Here is a 16891-nt window from a genome sequence, read left to right on the forward strand (position 1 = left end):
GAAATTAGGAGTTTTGTAGATTTTTTACAAAGATGATTCATATCCCAAGTATTTGTCGTGTTGACCGGAATAAGAAACAGCGCCACTTATGTCCATGGCTGTGTCTGGTATTGCAGAGCACCCCAATTAATTAGATGCCTGAATTACAGTTCTCAAATTGTAATATTTTTCTGAATTACAATAACAAATCAACGAGCAATAGTGAGAATTATTATTATCGCTCTGCTGTATAGAGCGCTTCTGCTTACAAGGGGAATGATTCTGACCACAAGTATTTCCTTGAGTATCTTATGACCCCCAGATATGTAGTGTGTGAACTATGATATATCACCAGCAGTATGCTGTAACATGCATGTACCAGACATATTGCCATGTAAAACAATGCATTGGCAGTGTGTGCTCATGTGTTGATGATTGTAGCTATAGGGGATGTAGTGGTAGCAACTGCACCCTGGCACTGGTGCCTACATTTTTGCCACAAGAAAAACCAGCATTGTAGACAGCACATAATAGGTGGGGGCCATGTTGTCAACATTTTTGGGGACGTTCAATCTCAGCCCCTCTTGGTATATCCAAGCCCGCCAGATCCACCCCAAAAGACCCACTTTTGGGTGGGGTTTACAGAAATCACACCAACTTTTGTCCCAGGAGTAGAGATGATTGGATCATTTCGAATTTCCTGAAATTCACAGTTTCACGCAAATTCGAACATTTTAAGGTTCAATTTACGGTTCGCAAAAAAAAAAACCCTTGAAGAAGCATGTTGTCAAGTGAAATGGCGTTGGCCAAAGTTTAAAAGTTTAAATATATCGAATGCAACTATATTTCTTTTTAAGTCTATAGAAATAAGGATATTTGCGGTTATATCATACACACCCCCGTAGATAAATATCCCAAAAATGACTATTTATAGGCGCAAAGGAGATAACAATCAAAATTGACAACACTCCTAATATGGTATTTGGGAAGTAAGTTTAACACGTTCTCACTAGACACAGCGTTATTGAGAAATCCTCTTGCACATGTAGAATTTAAAGACTTGCACACACTTCCTCTGCCATAGTTCCTTTTAGACGCGAGACCCAACAGCATAGAAACAATGTTGGGAGCGGCACTGGCCGTCCTTGTGCTGCTGATCAGTCAGAGTCAAGGTAAGTCCTTACAACAATACAAGTGTCCTGATAGGGTTGATAAGATTTGTCCACTTGGTGTCCAGTTTTGATTTTTGTGAAAAAAATGTATTTTGGGAACAGGAAGTTTCTATTCTTCTGGTTTTGTGATTATAGAAGTGAGTGCTCAGGCACCTTCCTCTTCCTCACAATACCATCAAGACTACTAGTTTCGGTCTATTTCTAGGAGTGACTGTGTTTGAGTTTTATTCTCTTAATAAAGCTAAGTAACAATTTGCATTATGTTCAGGTTTTCCACTGGTGCTGTCACGGTGATACCGCGACAGAGAGGGACCAGAAGATCGCAACGTCTGCTTACGCAAACTCCTGCACTGGTTAGAACTGCTTCACCATCATACTAAACAGTGCCGGTTTTCTTTCTTCTGGCATTGCTAGGGTCAATCAGTTCAGTTGATCTCCTAGAGCTCTCCATCATAGATTGCCTCAGCTGTTCTGTGTTGGACACTCCCCTATAGTATATATGCTTGCTACTGGTATTTGGGAATTGCCAGTGATTGTTCTTACTGCCTGGTTTGGAGTTGGAGGAGTTGTACTGTCAGAGTTTGGAGTTGGCAGTTGGAGAGTTGTTCTGGAGATCTCTGCTTGGAGTTTGTTTGCTTGTACATCCTCTCCTGTTTGGTTTCACCTACCTTACCCTCCCATGTGTTCCACTCTGTTGTTTGGTGAGTGTATTTTGTATGATTGCAGTTTTCATTTACCCCTGTCTGTCTTCCCTTGTGTGTCTGGTTAGTGTAATCCTATACACTTTGGCCTTACACCTTCCTGGGTGGGGGAGGGAACAGATAAGGGTAAGACAGGAACATAGCAAGACCCCTGGCATCTCCACCTTCCGGGGGACAGGGATAGACTAGGGTGCCCCCTAGCGTGAGGGATAGGGAAGGAGCCCCTTGCTCCGAGAAATCCTGCAACAAGATCCTACATTTCCAGGGATATCCACAGGTGTTAATGTAGAGGAAGCAATTCTTGAAGTTGTAACCAGACTCTGTAGTCTAAGAGGGAAGGGGGTCATGGTCCCGTTGCCCAATATTAGGGGACCAGTAATATTACTGCTTGTACCCCTGTGCAATTTACATTGTTGCTCAGAATTTCTTGGATAGTCACTTTAATAATAGTGCTTTTAATTTCATAACTTTAAACCTCACTGACATATTGGAAAAATCTCAGTGCTACGGAAATGGCCATTCGCTTTTTTTCATTGAAAAGGTAAGAATAGTCTTCACCACTGGGGTTTGGAGTATGAGTACTGTCTCATCACTAGTTATCTCACTTATTCCTAAGGTATACACTAAAAACTTTTCCTATATGTGCAACCATATGTACAACATAGATGGGTATCACTGCTGAGCCGTTGACTAGCTGGGAGCGGTCACATGCATTGTAGATGTGACGTAACCTCTGGAGCAGTGGCGAAGAAGCAGTGCTGGACCTGGAGTGGGTGAGTAAAGCTTAACTGGTCACTGATAATCCAACATGTTTAGGCTTAAAAAGTAACCTTCATTGTGTTTAATTTTCTCCATAAATCAATAGTGCACATGAAAACAAGAAACTATGTGGTATATCTTATCAGAGAAATTTGCTTCTTTCTCCTCCTGGACTGATAATTCATTGTCACAATTCTCAATTCAAGGGTAAAATCTGTCTGCAGTGAATACAGAATGTTACATTACTGAGATATGAGAAGACAGTTAGTACAGTTTAATTATAGGGTCTGAACTTGCAGCAGAATGTCTGTATCTTCCTCTAGCTCCTCCCATCTCCATAGAATTTTAAAAGAACCAACTGTCATCTTCTATCTCAGTAATGGTAAAATCTGTCTTCACTAAATACTGATTTTACCCATGAAATGAGAGTGAAAGATCAGTCCAGGAGGAGAAAGAAGTAGGTTTCTCTGATAAAATATTTTACAAAGTTTCTTATATTCATGTTTTCTATTGATTTGTGAAATAATAATCAAAATGACGGTTACTTTTTAAGGGTAGTCTGCATAGTACTCTACGGAGATGTTTCTACCTGTAGAATGTAAAGAATTGTTTTAACCGATTCACTACTGGGCGATTTTTATTTTTTGTGCTTCCATTTTTTTTTCATTTCTTCTTCCAAGAGCCATAACTTTTTGATTTCTCCACCGACATAGACGTACAACAGCAATTTTTTTTTAGGAAAGATATGTCGTTTTGAATGACACCATTCACTTTACAATACAATCTGATGCAAAATAAGAAATTCCAAATGCACTAAAATGGCTAAATAATTGTGATTCCGCAATTTTTTTATTTTTTTTTGGGGGGGGGGGGTGTTTATTCTGCAGGAAAAATTACCTATCAGTATGATTATACAGGTCAGTGTGATTCAGGTGATATCAAACATGACTAACAAGTAAAGTAGCACTCTGTAACGCTAAGTATGCAAATTTGAAATATAAGAAACTTGATTAGCAATACTTCTCGAGATAATAGAAATAATTCAGAAATCTTAGCGCTAATTTATGCACTAAGATTTCTCAATTATTTCTATTCTCTAGAGCACTAATACTATTCAAATTTCTTATATTTCATGTTCTGAATAAGCAGAACACACCAGTTTTCTGTTTTGGAAGTGACAGTCAGTCTTTTGATATTAAACATGTATCGATTTTTTTTTTTTTAAATACGTGGTGAAAAAAAAATGGAAACTTAAAAAAATGAAAAATATTTGTATTTACTGTCAATTTCTTAAAACAGTAATTGTTTTATGTTTCCATCAATGGAGCTGTATGGGGTGCACTTATTGCGTGGCAAACTTATCTTTTTATTGATAACATTTTGGGGTATGTACAACGTTTTGATCACTTTTTATTGCATATTTTTAGGGAGGAGAGGCGACTAAAAAAATCACAATTCTGCCATTTTGATTATTTTTCTCTACGGAGTTTATTTTGCGGGCTAATTAATTTTAGATTTTGATAAGTCAGAGGTGACAATAATAAATATGCTTATATAGTATTACAGGTTGATTATACTTTTTTTTTCCTATTTTTCACTTTATTTTTGAATACTTGCTCTATATACTGCAATACAACTGCAGTATATAGTAAAATGACGCTCTCCTATGAAGTCCACCCATAGGCTGGGCTTCACAGAAGGACATAGATGGCAGCAGGGGGCTTTCTAAAGTCCCTTATGACTGACATGACAATCCATCGCTCTTCTGAGATTTAATCGAAGTGGGGGCCATTGGAGGTGGTGCATGCGCACATCGGCAATTTCACTGTTTAAATACCGCTATCAGTGATTAACAGGGCTATATAAATAATTAAATATCAGCAATCAGAGCAAGCTCTGGCTGCTGCTGTTACAGGAAGATGCTAGCAATGTAACACAGCCAGTATCTCTCTGTAATGGTGCAGGCTCAGCTCATGAGCCCGCTCCATACACAGGAACCCAACATTTCACAAACTATTACGTCAAATGTCGGGAAGCAGCATGCTTCAAGTAGCTCCCCAAATCGGACCATGCGCACGCATTCAAATCTATGGGTGCGTGTAAAACATCGGACTGCAATTGGATGTCATCTGAGTACAGTCCGATTCATACGGACACAAACAATGGAGAAGATGGAGAAATTAAGTTCTCCATCTTTTCCGTACCTGTGATATGATTCTCTCATGCGAGAGAATCAGATCATAGTAAACTGACACTCGGCTCAAACGCTGACAGAGTTTGAGTTGCGTGTCATTTACATTATCTATACAATTCTCTTGCACTGGAGAATCATCGCTTGTGTGACTCCGGACTTACTGCAGATATCATCCCCATTCCTCTCAGAACTGGCAGCTGTTGCAGTGGTACACAGGGAAGAAAGCAGTTCCTGCGTGAAGAGGAGCTGCAAGGGGTTGTTTAGGATAGAACAGTGAGTTTTTCTTATAGTAGCACCAGCAGCAAATATTGCAACTGCTAAAGTAAAGATAGGAAGCTTCCAATAACAATATGCTGTAGTGCTGCCTACTGACACTTTTGCACTCTGTCTATGACCTTCAGTTCCCAGTACGTGTTGGCCTATCTTGGGATGGGCAATCGCCCAGTTGGTCTGTCTCCCTAATGCTGACTCTGAGCTGCTGGAGTGTTGCTCAATATGTGTTGAAAATAGCATGCTGTGTATGGGAGGTCACTGCTGGGTAAGGGGCCCACCAGAGAATTCACCAGTTCCCCGGTGCTTCAGTCCGAATCTGCCTTGATTTGTCAGCTCTGGTGTTTTACACACTAGCATTAATGAAGGGTTCAATGGAGTAAGATGCATCTCTCAATAAATTTGCACCTCTCAATAAATCTTTCAACTGCAATCAACCAGTGTAAAAATGTATTCCAGTCGGGGACTAGAGTACATTTCCGTCATAATTTATGCAATTTTTTAGGCAAGATGAACCAGAATTTATACATAGAACAACTGATACTAAGAATCCATTAGAACCTCTCCATTCCTCTGCAGCTGTGGTTTCCACCTTGTTTCAGTTCCTCCTATCAAAACGATAACATCTTAGCAGTGGAAAATTATACAAATCAGCCTAATATAGTGTAGTGTCATATTCAACACCTCAAAACTGAAGATTATTGCTGATAGGAAACCAACCTCTGATCCTTCTTGGTGATAAAGGTACTATCTACTAAAATGTTCCTTTTTCTAAACTGGTCCCCAAATTCACAGGTCTGTACTTGATTATAGAGTTTATTAATACTTTGGCCGCTTGTTGAAGGTGGGGCATAATGGATGTGCTTAGTTTTGTGGTGTGCCCCTATAAAGAGAACAGTACTTTGTACAAAGTCTCTGGTACACCGAATCTGTGGTCACACAGGCTGGTGAGCGTACAGCACACAGCTATGCAGGTTGCTGGACCCGCCAATCTCTCCTAGCAACCCGTACCCCGGCTCCCAGCTGCACCAATTAATCCTCTTAGTGCATGCGTGTACTAGAGAAAATACACCGGGTTACATCCCAGAGACCAGCCATCTCTGGGATACATACCTCCCATCGATTACAAGACCATTAGCCACCTTACATACCTCCCTTCTCTGCATAAAGCCGTGGGGCTTGGCACCTTCTACCACTAGACACTGGATTCTGGAGAGGGCATCAGCAGTAGCATGTAGCTTCTCTGCTCTATGTTCTACATGGAAGTTGAAATCCTGTAGGGCTAAAAACTAGCTTTTGACCCTGGCATTTTTCCCCTTTGTTTCCCTCATCCATCTGAGTGGGGCATGGTCGGATACCAATCTAAATTTTCGACCTAGCAGATAGTACCGCAACGTGTCCACTGCCCACTTTATAGCCAAGCACTCCTTCTCTATTACCGCATAATTTCTCTCGCAGGAGGACAGCTTCCTACTCAAGTAGAGGACAGGGTGCTCCTCCCCGTATATCTCCTGGGAAAGGACTGCTCCCAAACCGACATCTGAGGCATCTGTCTAGAGTATAAACTCTTTCTTGAAGTCAGGGGCAACAAGGACTGGTTGCCTACACAGAGCCACTTTCATCTCTTGAAAGGCCGTCTCCGCCTCTGCAGTCCACTTGACCATGGCTGATTTTGTCCCCTTAAGAAGGTCAGCCAGGGGTGTGGCCATCATGGCGAAGTTTGGGATGAACCACCTGTAGTATCCCACGATCCCCAGAAAGGCTCTAACCTGTTTTTTTGACAGGGGTCTTAGCCAGGTTTGGATTGCCTCAACTTTACTGATTTGGGGTTTGATCTCGCCTCTACCATCCACATAACCGGGGTATCTGGCCACTTTTTTACCCATGGCACATTTCTTCGGGTTTATCGAAAACCCCGCCTTCCTTAGTGCATCAAACACCACCTGGACCTTTTCCAGATGACTCTCCCAGTCTGGGATGAATATAACAATATCGTCCAGGTATGCTGAAGCTTATTTCTTATGGGGTGCCAGGATTCGATCCATAGGTCTCTGGAAGGTGGCATGGGCCCCCTGCAGTCCAAACGGCATTCAGACATACTGGAAGCATCCATCTAGTGTAGAAAACGCTGTCTTCTCCTTGACTCTCTGTGCCATAGGGATCTGCCAGTCACCCTTCGTTAAATCCAAGGTGGTTATGTACCTTGCTGGCCCAAGTCGCTCGATCAGCTCATCGACACGTGGCAAGGGATATGCATCGAACTTGGAGAATTTATTCAACTTCCGATAGTCGTTGCAGAATCTCCATTCACCATCGGGCTTTGGGACCAAGACAATTGGGCTCTACCAACCGCTCTAAGATTCTTCATTGTCATCAAGTTTAAGCATACGAGCCACCTCTTTGGAGATCACCTCTCATCAGGCCTCAGGTATCCGATAGGGCTTCACATTCACCTGCACATGTGGTTCGGTCAGAACGTCGTGTTCTATGACCCTTGTGCAGCCCGGCAATTCCGAGAATTCCGAGAAGTAGCAACTCTTGACACTGCTGCTTTTGGGCCTTTGTGAGCATTGCCGCTATTGCGACTCCTCCAACGTCACCTTCTGGCTTGCCCAGCAAGCGTGGAGCTTCCACAGCCTCTCTGTCTTGCCACGGCTTGATAAGGTTGACGTGGTATATCTGGTATGGCTTACGTCTTCCCTGTTGCTGAATCTTGTAGTTCACCTCATCAACTTTTTCCACCACCTCATACAGCCCTTGCCATTTGACCAAGAACTTACTCTCCACTGTAGGTATTAGTAAGAGGACTCGGTCTCCCGGATTGAATTGCCTCACCCTGGCTGCCCGGTTGTATACCCTGGCCTTAGCTTCTTGTGCCTGGAGGAGATGTTCCTTTACGATGGGCATCACCTGTACAATCCTCTCCTGCATCAGAGCGACATGCTCGATGACGCTTCTGTGGGGTGTGACCTCGGCTTCCCAGGTTTCCTTGACTGTATCCAGGAGACCTCGCGGATGTCGGCCATAGAGCAGTTTGAATGGCGAGAACCCCGTAGATGACTGTGGAACCTCTCGGATGGAGAACAACAGATATGGTAGGAGACAGTCCCAGTCTCTACCATACTTTTCTATGGCCTTCCTCAGCATACTCCTCAACGTTTTATTAAACCTCTACACCAGGCCATGTGACTGAGGATAGTACACTGAAGTTCTCAGTTGGGAGATTTGCAGGACCTTGCTTAACTCCCTCATCACCTTACTCATAAAAGGTGTTCCCTGGTTGGTCAGGATCTCCTTTGGTAAACCTGTCCGGGAGAAAGCATGAACCAATTTGCGGGCTATACTCTTTGCGGATGAGTTTCTCAGGGGAATTGCTTCGGGATAACGTGTGGCATAGTCCAGGATGACCAAGATATATTGATGCCCACGAGCAGATTTAACCAGGGGATCGACCAAGTCCATGGCAATTCTCTCGAACGGCACTTCAATAATGGGCAATGGCACGAGGGGACTTCGAAAGTGAGAGGTGTGGGCGGTTAGCTGACACGTAGGCAGGAACTGCAATACTTTAGTATTTCCAAGTGACACCCAGGCCAGTAGAACCTTTGCATAATCCGTTCCTGCGTTTTTTCGACTTCTAGATGTCACCCAAGATATGCTAATGGGCCATGTCCAACACCTTCCATCTATAGGGGCCTGGCACTATTAACTGCTCCACACGCTCCTCCCTCACTTTCATGACGTGGTACAATAACTCCCCACTCATTATAAAATGGGGAAACCTTGTGTCTGCCCCCTGCTCCTGAGCAACCCCATTTATAACAATGACATTATTAAAGGCTTCATTCAGAGTTAGGTCCCTATGATGTGCAGACCCAAAATTTTGCTGGTCACCCCTAACTCTGGAATGTCAGGCTCAGGGAGCACTACCTACTCATCCCCCAAAAGAACACAAAAATTAAACCCGTCTGACTCTGGGTGTGGTGTTACCTCTTCAGGGTTACCTGGCTTCTCAACCGCGCCAGCGAATCCTGAACCCTTCCCCCACAGATCCCAAAATAAACAAAAGTCTCTGCCTATAATGATAGGGTGCAACAAGTCCTGAACGACGCCGACCTCGTGGGACTCGGTACCGTGGGCTGTTTCAATGTCCACTCTAGCCATCAAATAGTCCTTTGCATCGCCATGAATGCACCGTACGCCGACTTTTTTCCCCGGGATCAGTTGAAGGGGAAGAGTGGCCCTCACAAGGGTTACCAGACTCCTGGAGTCTAGCAGTGCTGTTACCTGCCGCCCGTTCATTTTCACAGGCTTGTGGGCCCTCACTGGGTGGACAGTTCACACTGCAGGCCGGATACGCATAATAAGAACAACGGCGTCCTGTGCTGCAGTCCATCTGCTTAGGGGTCAGGGGACAACGGGCAGCTATATGACCTGGGCCGTGGCACCTCTAGCAAACAACATCACTCGTGGGCACTTTGAGCACCACCTCCCCCGCCCCTTTGGACCTTGGACACCCACACCTTTTTGGGCCTCCGCCCCCTGCTGGGACCCCCAGTATGGAGTGGGCTGCCTTCCCAAAGAACCTTCGACCCCCTGGTATCTCTCTACCAGTCCAATCAGTTCATGTGCATTCCGGGGATCACCCTGGGCAACCCAAGGCTGTATGGGCCTCGGCAGAGAGTGCACAAACTGGTCCATCACCACCCGATCTACCATCTGGGCAGGCGTGGAGGACTCTGGCTGCAACCACTTCTGGACCAGGTGCAACAGGTCAAACATTTGGGAGCGAGGTGGTTTGTCCCAGTGATACACCCAGTGGTGAACCCACTGCACCCTGATAGTCATTGTCACCCCCAAGCGTGCAAGGATCTCAGACTTTAGCTTGCCATACTCTTTGGCGTCCTGCAAGGTTAAGTCATAGTACGCCTTCTGGGGCTCTCCCATCAAGTATGGCGCCAGTACGTCTGCCCACTGGTCTGGTGGGAGTTTTTCCCTCTCGGCGACCCTTTCAAACACGGCCAGGAAGGCCTCAACATCATTAACTGGGGTCATGTTCTGCAAAGCCCGTCTTACCACCTTCCGGACGTGGGAGTCATAAGCCGGACTTGGGGTTGGGGCGCTCGTCCTGCCCTGGATGGCGGTTGTCAGAAGCTGCATCTGCTGCCATTGTTCCTCCTGGTGCTGCTGGATCTGCTGTAACAACAGCCTGTTGGTCTCCTGCTGCTGCTGACCAAGTGTTTCAGCAGGTCCTCCATCTTGTCTGGCAATGCTTGCTGGCTTGCTACAAACTTGACCCAGGACATGCAGTCCTTCCTCTAGCAGTCACACACCTCTGCTGGGAACACTGCCCACACGTCTAACACCAATTGTAGGAATGGCACTCACTCAGGTGCATTGAGAGGCAAACAGGAGGTAGGTTCCTTTAAATGTCCACAGCGGTTTATTAACTTCATAAACTGGCAAAGGTAAAAAGTGAAAATAAACAGCCTTTAGTGCAGGTGTGTCACCCTGGCCTGGATGCCACAAATGTATTAAAGCTGTGTCTGAGAGCAAGTGGGAGGTTCTCTAGTCAGGGGAACATTAGCATGCAATGCCTCCTGTCTCAGGCCAGTAGGGGGAGCAGGCTGCCCCTATAAAAGCTGGTGCTGGGGGCAGGGTTAGAGAGAACTGGACGACCTGCCTCAGCACTGAGAGGTGTCCCAGAGCAGGGACAGAAAGTTGATTGCACCTAAGAGGAAGTGTGGCAGTAGGAGAGCCACAAGCCAGAGACAAGAGGCGAAGAGAGCCTGTCTTGGCAGAGAAAAGACTTAATTTACCAGACTTTGGTGTCTGAGGCTGGAAGGATTCCACATCCCCCAGCAGAGAACCAGTCCGCAAGGGACTGTATATTCCTTGGCCTAAGAAGCCTGGAGGCCCTGCCACAACCGAAGGGACCAGTAAAGCCGTACAAGGCTGGGAGCAGAAAGGAACCCACGTCGCAGGCCATACAGGCGAGAATACACGGAAAGCTCGGAAACGTGGGCTGTTACCCTATCAGGAGGAGATAGCCAGAAGGAGCGCAGAAAGCACGGTAGGCCTACACCCTCACCCTGACCAGGGCCAATTTCCCCGTTGCTCTCAGACATCCAGGTCCCCTCCTAGCTGGGACTGTTTATGGGTCAGTTTACCTGTTTCAGTAAAGACCCTGGACTGCAACCTATTGTCTGTGTGCTCCTTCGCACCTCCAGCACTACCGGTACTGGGACTCTCACCACCATCACTCCCACCATCCACTACACTGCCCTGGGGCCGCACTCTTCCCGTGGGGAGTCACACCATCCCAGCTGCACACATCATCAGCCCCAGCGGTCTGCCTTGCAGCGGCGGTACCTAATGACCGCAAATCCACGGGTGGCGTAGTCGGACATAATCAACAGCACATAACGGACTACCACTGGCCTGACCACCCTGAGCCACGGAACCGGGTCGCCACTACTACTCCCATCGTTCCCCTATTGCCCAGATCCGAGTGCCCACGGCCCAGGGGGCGAGTCACAGGCACAACAAAGGAGAACAGTACTTTGTGCAAAATCTCTGGTACACCGAACCTGTGGTCACACAGGCTGGTGAGCGTACAGCACACAGCTCAGTCTGGAAACAACACACTGGAGGCCTTCTCCCTCCAAACACAGACCATGTGCCAAGCAAACAGCCTCCATTTTATAGGCTGTTAACCACACCCAGAGGTGAGGTATGTGAGTTGCTGGACACGCCCATCTCTCCTAGCTACCCGTAACCCCGGCTCCCAGCTGCATCAATTAATCCTCTTAGTGCTTACATGCACTAGAGAAAATACACCGGATTACATCCCAGAGACCAGCCATCTCTGGGATACATACCTCCCATCAATTACAAGACCATTAGCCACCTTACAATATATATATATATATATATATATATATATATATATATATATATATATTTATATTTATATATTTATACACACAGGTGCATCTCACTAAATTAGAATATGATCAAAAAGTTAATTTATTTCAGTTCTTCAATGCAAAAAGTGAAACTCATATTATATAGAGTCAATACAAACAGAGTGATCTATTTCGAGTGTTTTTTTTCTGTTAATGTTGATGATTATGGCTTACAGCCAATGAAAACACAAAAGTCATTATCTCATTAAATTAAAATAATTAACAAAAAAACACCTGCAAAGGCTTCCTAAGCATTTAAAAAGGTCCCTTAGTCTGCTTCAGAAGGCTCCACAATCAGGGGGAAGACTGCTGACTTGACAGATGTCCAGAAGGCAGTCATTGGCACATTCCACAAGGTCCCAGAGTTCCAATTTTCATTTACAAATCAAGGTCCCAGAGTCTGGAGGAAGAGTGGAGAGGCCACAATCCAAGCTGCTGGAGGTCTAGTGTGAAGTTTCCACAATCAGTGATGGTTTGGGGAGCCATGTCATCTGCTGGTGTAGGTCCACCGTGTTTTATCAAGTCCAAAGACAGTGCAGCCGTCTACCAGGACATTTTAGAGCACTTCATGCTTCCCTCTGCCGACAAGCTTTTTGGAGATGGAAATTTCATTCTCCAGCAGGACTTGGCACCTGTCCACACTGCCAAAAGTACCAATACCTGGTTTACACACAACAGTATCACTGTGCTTGATTAGCAGCAAACTCGCCTGACCTTAACCCCTTAGAGAATCTATGGGGTATTGTCAAGAGGAAGATGAGAGACACCAGACCCAACAATGCAGACGAGCTGAAGGCTGCTATCAAAGCAACCTGGGCTTCCATAACACCTCAGCAGTGCCACAAGCTGATCGCCTCCATGCCACATTGCCGCATTGATGCAGTAATTGATGCAAAAGGAGCCCCGACCAAGTATTGAGTGCATTTACTGGACATACATTTCAGTAGGCCAACATTTTGGATTTTAAAAACATTTTTCAAGCTGTTGTTATAACGTATTCTAATTTACTGAGATGATGACTTTTGTGCTTTCATTGGCTGTAAGCCATAATCATCAACATTAACAGAAATAAACACTTGAAATAGATCACTCTGTTTGTAATGACTCTATATAATATAGGAGTTTCACTTTTTGTATTGAAGAAATTAAATAAATTAACTTTTTGATGTTATTGTAATTTAGTGCGATGCACCGGTACACACACACATATATATGTATATATATATATATATATATATATATATATATATATATATATGTAGCGCCCCGAGGGTTCGACCGCTACAGAGGTATTGCATCTCAACCAGATGTGCGATATCTCACTTCCAGGTAAGGATGGAGTGTGGATCAGGACCCCGACACCTGCATGCATTACCCCACATTTCCGGGGGGCAGGGTGACCGATATGCTCCAAGTAGAGCACGACAGTCCCTGTCCCTGGCTGGAGTGGGGGGAGGGAACACCGAGGAAGGGGGGACCCTGTAGTGCATAGGAGGGAGAGGGCAGTTCCTGGGTGCACCTAGAGGGAGGTATAAAAGGCGGGCACCATCTTAGTTCAGTGTGAAGTCAGTCAGTAAGAGGAGAGGACAGGGAGCAGAGGCTCAGACCGAGCTCTGCTCCTGGGAGAGGCCGGAGCCTGGAGGAAGGAGAAGGAAGGAAGAAGAGCGGAGGAGGCTCCAGGAACAAGGAAAGAAGGGACCCCAGGGGTGTGGACCGGCGAGTCGCCACCGCACGCCCAAATCTACCTGCGTAGAAGGGTCAGGCCAAAGATGGAGGCCGGTCCCCGAAACTAGTGGAGGCGAGGAACTACCCTCAGCTAGAAACCGGAGGCTGTGACATTTTATGTGGCGCAGCCCCTCGCTACACCCGCTAGGAAGGCACCACATAGGGTCAGGGAAGGCCCGAGGCAGCCGGACAAAAGCGAGGTCACTGGCGGGGTATGACAGGCCAGAGAAAGGACACACATAGGGGGTCCTGTGAAATGCTTAAAAGTTATCTGGGAGTAGGCCGAGCCCCTCACCTGGTGAACACAGTGGGACGTTATGACCAGCTGTAGTAACGTGGATAAAGAACTGTGAGTAAATACCCTGGACTGCATTTCAGGACTCTGTGTCGTTACTGCTGCTCCCACGCACCATCACCCCCAACATCCACACTTGCTGCCCTGAGGCTATACTCCTCCCGTGGGGAGTTATACTATCCTCTGCTGCACCCACAACACCAGCCTCAGCGGTCTGCCCTGCAGCGGCGGTTCACTCTGACCGCAATCCACGGGTGGCGTAGTCGGACATTCAACATATAGACTATCCCTTTAGTTTGACCGCCCTGGGCACGGACCGGATCGCCGCCACGGAGACTACAACCCCCAGCATCCACAAGAGGTCCGGTTCCGGGTATCCCCACACACACATGGCCCACGAGGTGCGTCAACTTTGGCGTAGTCGGCAGGATTTCGTGCCCGCAACCACCGGGTACTGCGTGCCTGAAAAAAGACTGTTTTACTGTATTGAATATGGCGTCCGCCCCAGCAGAACGGATGCCATAATGTGCGCGCCAAAAGACAACAAGAAGCCACCTCCCATCGTGCCCCGGGACCACCCTCAACAGGGGCGGAAGGAAAAGAAAACCGGGGGGCAGGGTGTGGTTTGGATCAGTCTCGGCAGACCACACCCGGAGATGGCGAGCAGCACCGACTCCAGCACCCTGACGGGTGGCTTGCTGCAGGCCATCGCGGCCCCGTACAGCCTCAAGGAGCTGATGGCTCAGCTCCCTGGAGAAGACCCGGAGTTCCTTCGAACTGCGCTGGAGGATCTGGACCGGAGGATGTTCCAGGCGCAGCGGGAAGCTGTAGCGGAATGGAGGGAAGAGATGGCCCGGCGGATCGCGGCCCAGCAGCCAGCGAGCCAGCCCCTGAGGACGAGGAGCGGAGGCCAGAAGCTGAGAGCAGCGCAGCCCTGGAAGCAGGTAAGGGGGACACCCCTGCCACCAGCCCTGATGCTACCAACCTGCCTCTGGACCCCGTCGCGGAGCCAGACGTCCCGGGAGTCGCTGTGCCTTCCCCGCTCCCGCCGCCAGCACACAGGCCCCAAGCCATGAGCACCGTCGCCGGATCAAACCCCAGGCCGTGCCCCCTGACCCCGGGTGCTTTCGGAAGCGGCCCGCTCCAGGCCCGGTCGCAAGGCCTGACCTCCCCAGGCGCCTTCCAGCAGCGTGCGCCCTCGGTCCCGACACTGCCACCCCTAGGGACCGACCTGTACAGCCAGCTCGCCGGGCGCGATGGAGAGCCGGTCCCCTTACCAGAGGGATGAGTTCACCCTCATCAGCGGAAGAACCTGTCCGCAGAGGCCGAGGCCCCGCTTGCTCCGCTCCTGCCCGTTCCACAGCCAGTCGCCACCCCCCAGCTCCCGGAGGAAGAGGTCCAGATCGAGTGGGACCAGACCGGGGAGGACCTAATGGGGTTTTCGCAGGAGACGCGGGCGGCCGCAGCTCGCAGGCGGGAGTTCTGCCAGCGTGAAATCAGGCAGCTAAAGAAGGAGGAGCGGGCGCGGCGCCAGAAGAGGGAGCAGCTGCAGGGTCGGAGCGCAGAGGAGAAGACGCGGACCGGCCGAAAGCCCCAAGCTGCACGCAGTCCCAAAATCACTGGGAAAGTCGTAAAATTCCACCAAGAGAAAGGGTGGGGCTTCATCCGGGACCCCACCACAGCCACAGACCTCTATGTTGACAGGAGGGATGTGGAGGGTCACCTGCCAGCGGGTCACCCGAAGCGGGAGCTGTTCCCGGGAGATCGGGTAACATACACCTGACATCGAGGATTGCAAGGGTGGTACGCCCTCAATGTCCAGAGGGTAGAAGAAGAGCAGCACTACCATGAACCCGACTATCCAGAGAACCCGGACGGGTCTGAGGACTACGAGGAGGAGAAGCGTGCACTAGGAGGACGCCGCTATTAAAGGAAAACGTGAGTGAACTGTAAATAGTTGCCCGTCAGGGTACAGGAAGAAAAGTACACCCCGGTTGGAGACTGTTGCCTGACTGTTGCCTGTTTGTTTGCTGAAAGTTACCCGGAGATGGGTTAGTAATAGCCGGCTGAGGACTGGGAGCAGCCAACTCTTTGTAGCCGGCCGAGGACTGGGAACGGTCAACTTGGTAAATAGTTGCAATTCTTAAAGTGCCCCCTACTGGTTTTATAAGGTACTACAGCAACTGACCTCAGAACAAAAACCCGCTGGAGGTGGCCTGTTTACAAGTTTGCACCTTATTGAAAAATGGACACCTGGTCGCAAGTTGCACCGCGGCCAGTACAAGAGAGTCCACTTGAAAACGTTTTATATGAAAAGTTTTATATACCGAAATGCTTTATATGATGCTTTACATGATGTTTGATAAAAGAGTTCCCGTGATATTAAAAGTGCACATATAATGTTGAAAAGAGAAAATGGTTCCCATAAAGGGAAGTTGTATAAAAGTTTTGCATGTCCTAATGTACCCTGCCTTTTAGTCTGTTCCAGCCCGCGGACGTGCTGTGGTTTACCAGGGGGGAATGTAACGCCCCGAGGGTTCGGTGTCTACAGAGGTATTGCATCTCAACCAGATGTGCGATATCTCACTTCCAGGTAAGGATGGAGTGTGGATCAGGACCCCGACACCTGCATGCATTACACCACATTTCCGGGGGGCAGGGTGACCGATATGCTCCAAGTAGAGCATGACAGTCCCTGTCCCTGTCTGGAGTGGGGGGAGGGAACACCGAGGAAGGGGGGACCCTGTAGTGCATAGGAGGGAGAGGGCAGTTCCTGGGTGCACCTAGAGGGAGGTATAAAAGGTGGGCACCATCTTAGTTCAGTGTGA

The 16891-nt window shown here is 47.7% G+C and overlaps 1 protein-coding gene across 3 annotated transcripts in view; it reads left to right on the forward strand.

Moving 5' to 3' along the window:
* Nucleotides 1-1008: 1008 nt before the first annotated feature.
* LOC141166747 (zinc metalloproteinase-disintegrin-like VLAIP-B) overlaps nucleotides 1009-16891 on the forward strand; it is a 59454-nt gene continuing 43571 nt past the window's right edge. For all 3 annotated transcript variants that reach the window (XM_073653723.1, XM_073653725.1, XM_073653724.1), the window contains exon 1: nucleotides 1009-1151. In XM_073653723.1, the coding sequence (XP_073509824.1) occupies nucleotides 1100-1151 (52 nt within the window). In that variant the 5' untranslated portion in view covers nucleotides 1009-1099. The remainder of the gene's footprint in view (nucleotides 1152-16891) is intronic.

This window comes from Phyllobates terribilis, unplaced genomic scaffold (assembly GCF_046119375.1).
Source record: "Phyllobates terribilis strain yellow unplaced genomic scaffold, ASM4611937v1 Scaffold_11__3_contigs__length_659146591, whole genome shotgun sequence".
Taxonomy (NCBI): domain Eukaryota; kingdom Metazoa; phylum Chordata; class Amphibia; order Anura; family Dendrobatidae; genus Phyllobates; species Phyllobates terribilis.